This window comes from Eimeria mitis, genomic scaffold (assembly GCF_000499745.2).
Source record: "Eimeria mitis Houghton genomic scaffold, Emh_scaff312, whole genome shotgun sequence".
NCBI lineage: Eukaryota > Apicomplexa > Conoidasida > Eucoccidiorida > Eimeriidae > Eimeria > Eimeria mitis.
In genome coordinates, this window is record NW_013571464.1 from 19,076 (window position 1) to 21,070 (window position 1,995).

The 1,995-nt window shown below is 50.2% G+C and overlaps 1 protein-coding gene across 1 annotated transcript; it reads right to left on the minus strand.

Moving 5' to 3' along the window:
- Nucleotides 1–309: 309 nt before the first annotated feature.
- Nucleotides 310–1,995, minus strand: EMH_0007510 (82 kDa gametocyte antigen, related; the record flags this gene model as incomplete). The annotated part of the gene is given in 2 exon segments (XM_013498027.1): nucleotides 310–1,711; nucleotides 1,715–1,995. Coding segments are annotated over 2 exon segments (1,683 nt in total).

The window sequence follows — 1,995 nt, forward strand, 5'->3', positions numbered from 1 at the left end:
CAGTACTATCGTGCTTGGCGGTGTTTCTTTTTTGTTGCAATTTGTTTCTTTCTTGTTTGTATCTAGGGACAGTAAACCCTAAACCCTAAATTAGGGTTTAGGGTTTAGGGTTTAGGGTTTGGTGTGCATGCGTGGTGTTGAGAAAATTTTATTTTATGCTGCAGAAGAGCAGCAATAAAAGTTTATGAATATAAAATATAATAATCGTAATTTATATAGTTTGTTTCAGCATACACATACATGCACGCATGCATGTATATGTATATTGAACCTTTTAGGGTTTAGGGTTTAGGGTTTAGGGTTTAGGGTTTAGTTGTAGGTTTCCCAGAGGGTTTGTTCTTCTACTACAGCATGTTCAGGTGTATAGACAGTGTTGGTTGCTGGGGTTTCATTGCTAGGAGTAAAGTAAGTTGAAGAAGGTGTCATTTGTTCATATCTGTCTCCTACTCTTCTGAGGCTGCTGCTGCTGCTGCTGTTGCTGCTGCTGCTGCTGCTGGGGGTGGTACGGGTAGATGCGGTGCTCATACGCTCAGCAGGCACAGCAGTGCTGGTGGTTTCTTGCTGCTGCTGCTGCTGCTGCTGCTGATGCATGGGGACCCCCAGATCAGGAACCTCAAGTCTTCTATAGTAGTAAGGGTAGCTGTAGCTGTAAGACGGGGTGTATCTGTATCCATAGCTGTATGCTGGGGTGTATGGGTAGCTGTAGCTGTATGCTGGGGTGTATGGGTAGCTGTAGCTGTATGCTGGGGTGTATGGGTAGCTATACCAGGACCTGCTGTAGTAGGGGGTGCTGTAGTAGTAAGGAGAAGAATAGTAAGAGGGCCACCGGGTGTATGGGGAGCTCCAGCTGGTGTATAGGGAGCGTCCAGGTACACCTTCTTCTAGACCGAAGAGAGGGTTTCTCATTCCCATAGGAGTTGCAGCCTCAGGGGGTAGAAACATATCTGTAGGTGCTGCTGCAGCAGGCATTTCAGCTTCTGCTGCTGCTGCTCTCAATACTGCTGCTGCTGTTCCTGCTGCAGTCAGAGTAGGGGGTAAGAAACTCTCCTCCTGACCCAGGCGTCTGTGCTTTCCGTGTTTCCCGTAGTAGTAAGAGGGCCCCCAGGAGTATCCATAGTAAGCAGGGTAGGCCATGGGCTGTACATACATGGGGTATGCGTATGTATAACTATAGTAAGGATAGCTGTAGCCATAGTGGTAGGTTGCTGGGTATCCATAGCCATAGTATCCTCCTTTCTTTCCTAGGTTTCTTGCGGGGGTGGTGGGGTCTGTGCATGTTTCAAACAAACCACCGGCTGTGTTGCTGCTGCAGCTGCGGCTACGAGGAAGCAAACGCATAACCTCTTCTTCTGTGAAACCTGTTGCTCTCAGTCTATCATGCATGCGGGTAAGGAAACCCTGAACTGCCTCAGATGTTGTTGTATGTAGGGTTTCTTGCTCGTTCATCATCCATGGGTTTTCTTGTGCATCTCTCACAACAGCCCAGAGGGTTTCTAGTACTGCTTCTTGAATCATTATTTCTCTAAGGAAATCATTTGTTACACCACGTAGTGCTGCAACAGGACCTGCTGCTGCTGCTGCTGCTGCTGCTGCCATAGAACCAGGACGAGTCACTCCTGCTTCTCCTGCTGTAGGCATTGTCACACCACCAGCAAGCCTCTCACGAACACGAGTCACAATCTGACGAACTGCATCGGCTGCAGTGTCTACGGTNGCTTCAAGAACAGCCTCCTGCATGGGGGTAGGCTGCTGCTGCTGAGGCTGCTGTGGCTGCTGCTGAGGGGCCTCAGGAGTAGCAGCAGTGTCCATCATACGGACAGCACTGCCGCTGCGGCCGGTGCTCATTGCGCCAACAGAAACATCAGGGGTCTCCATAGAACCTTCGGTCCAGGTCATGGGGGTACCAGTAGAACCCTCAAGCACAGGTGGAAGGGCAGAGCTGCCCCCCACTGCAGCCAGGGCAAATACCCCGGCAAGTGCTGCCGCTCTCGCCAT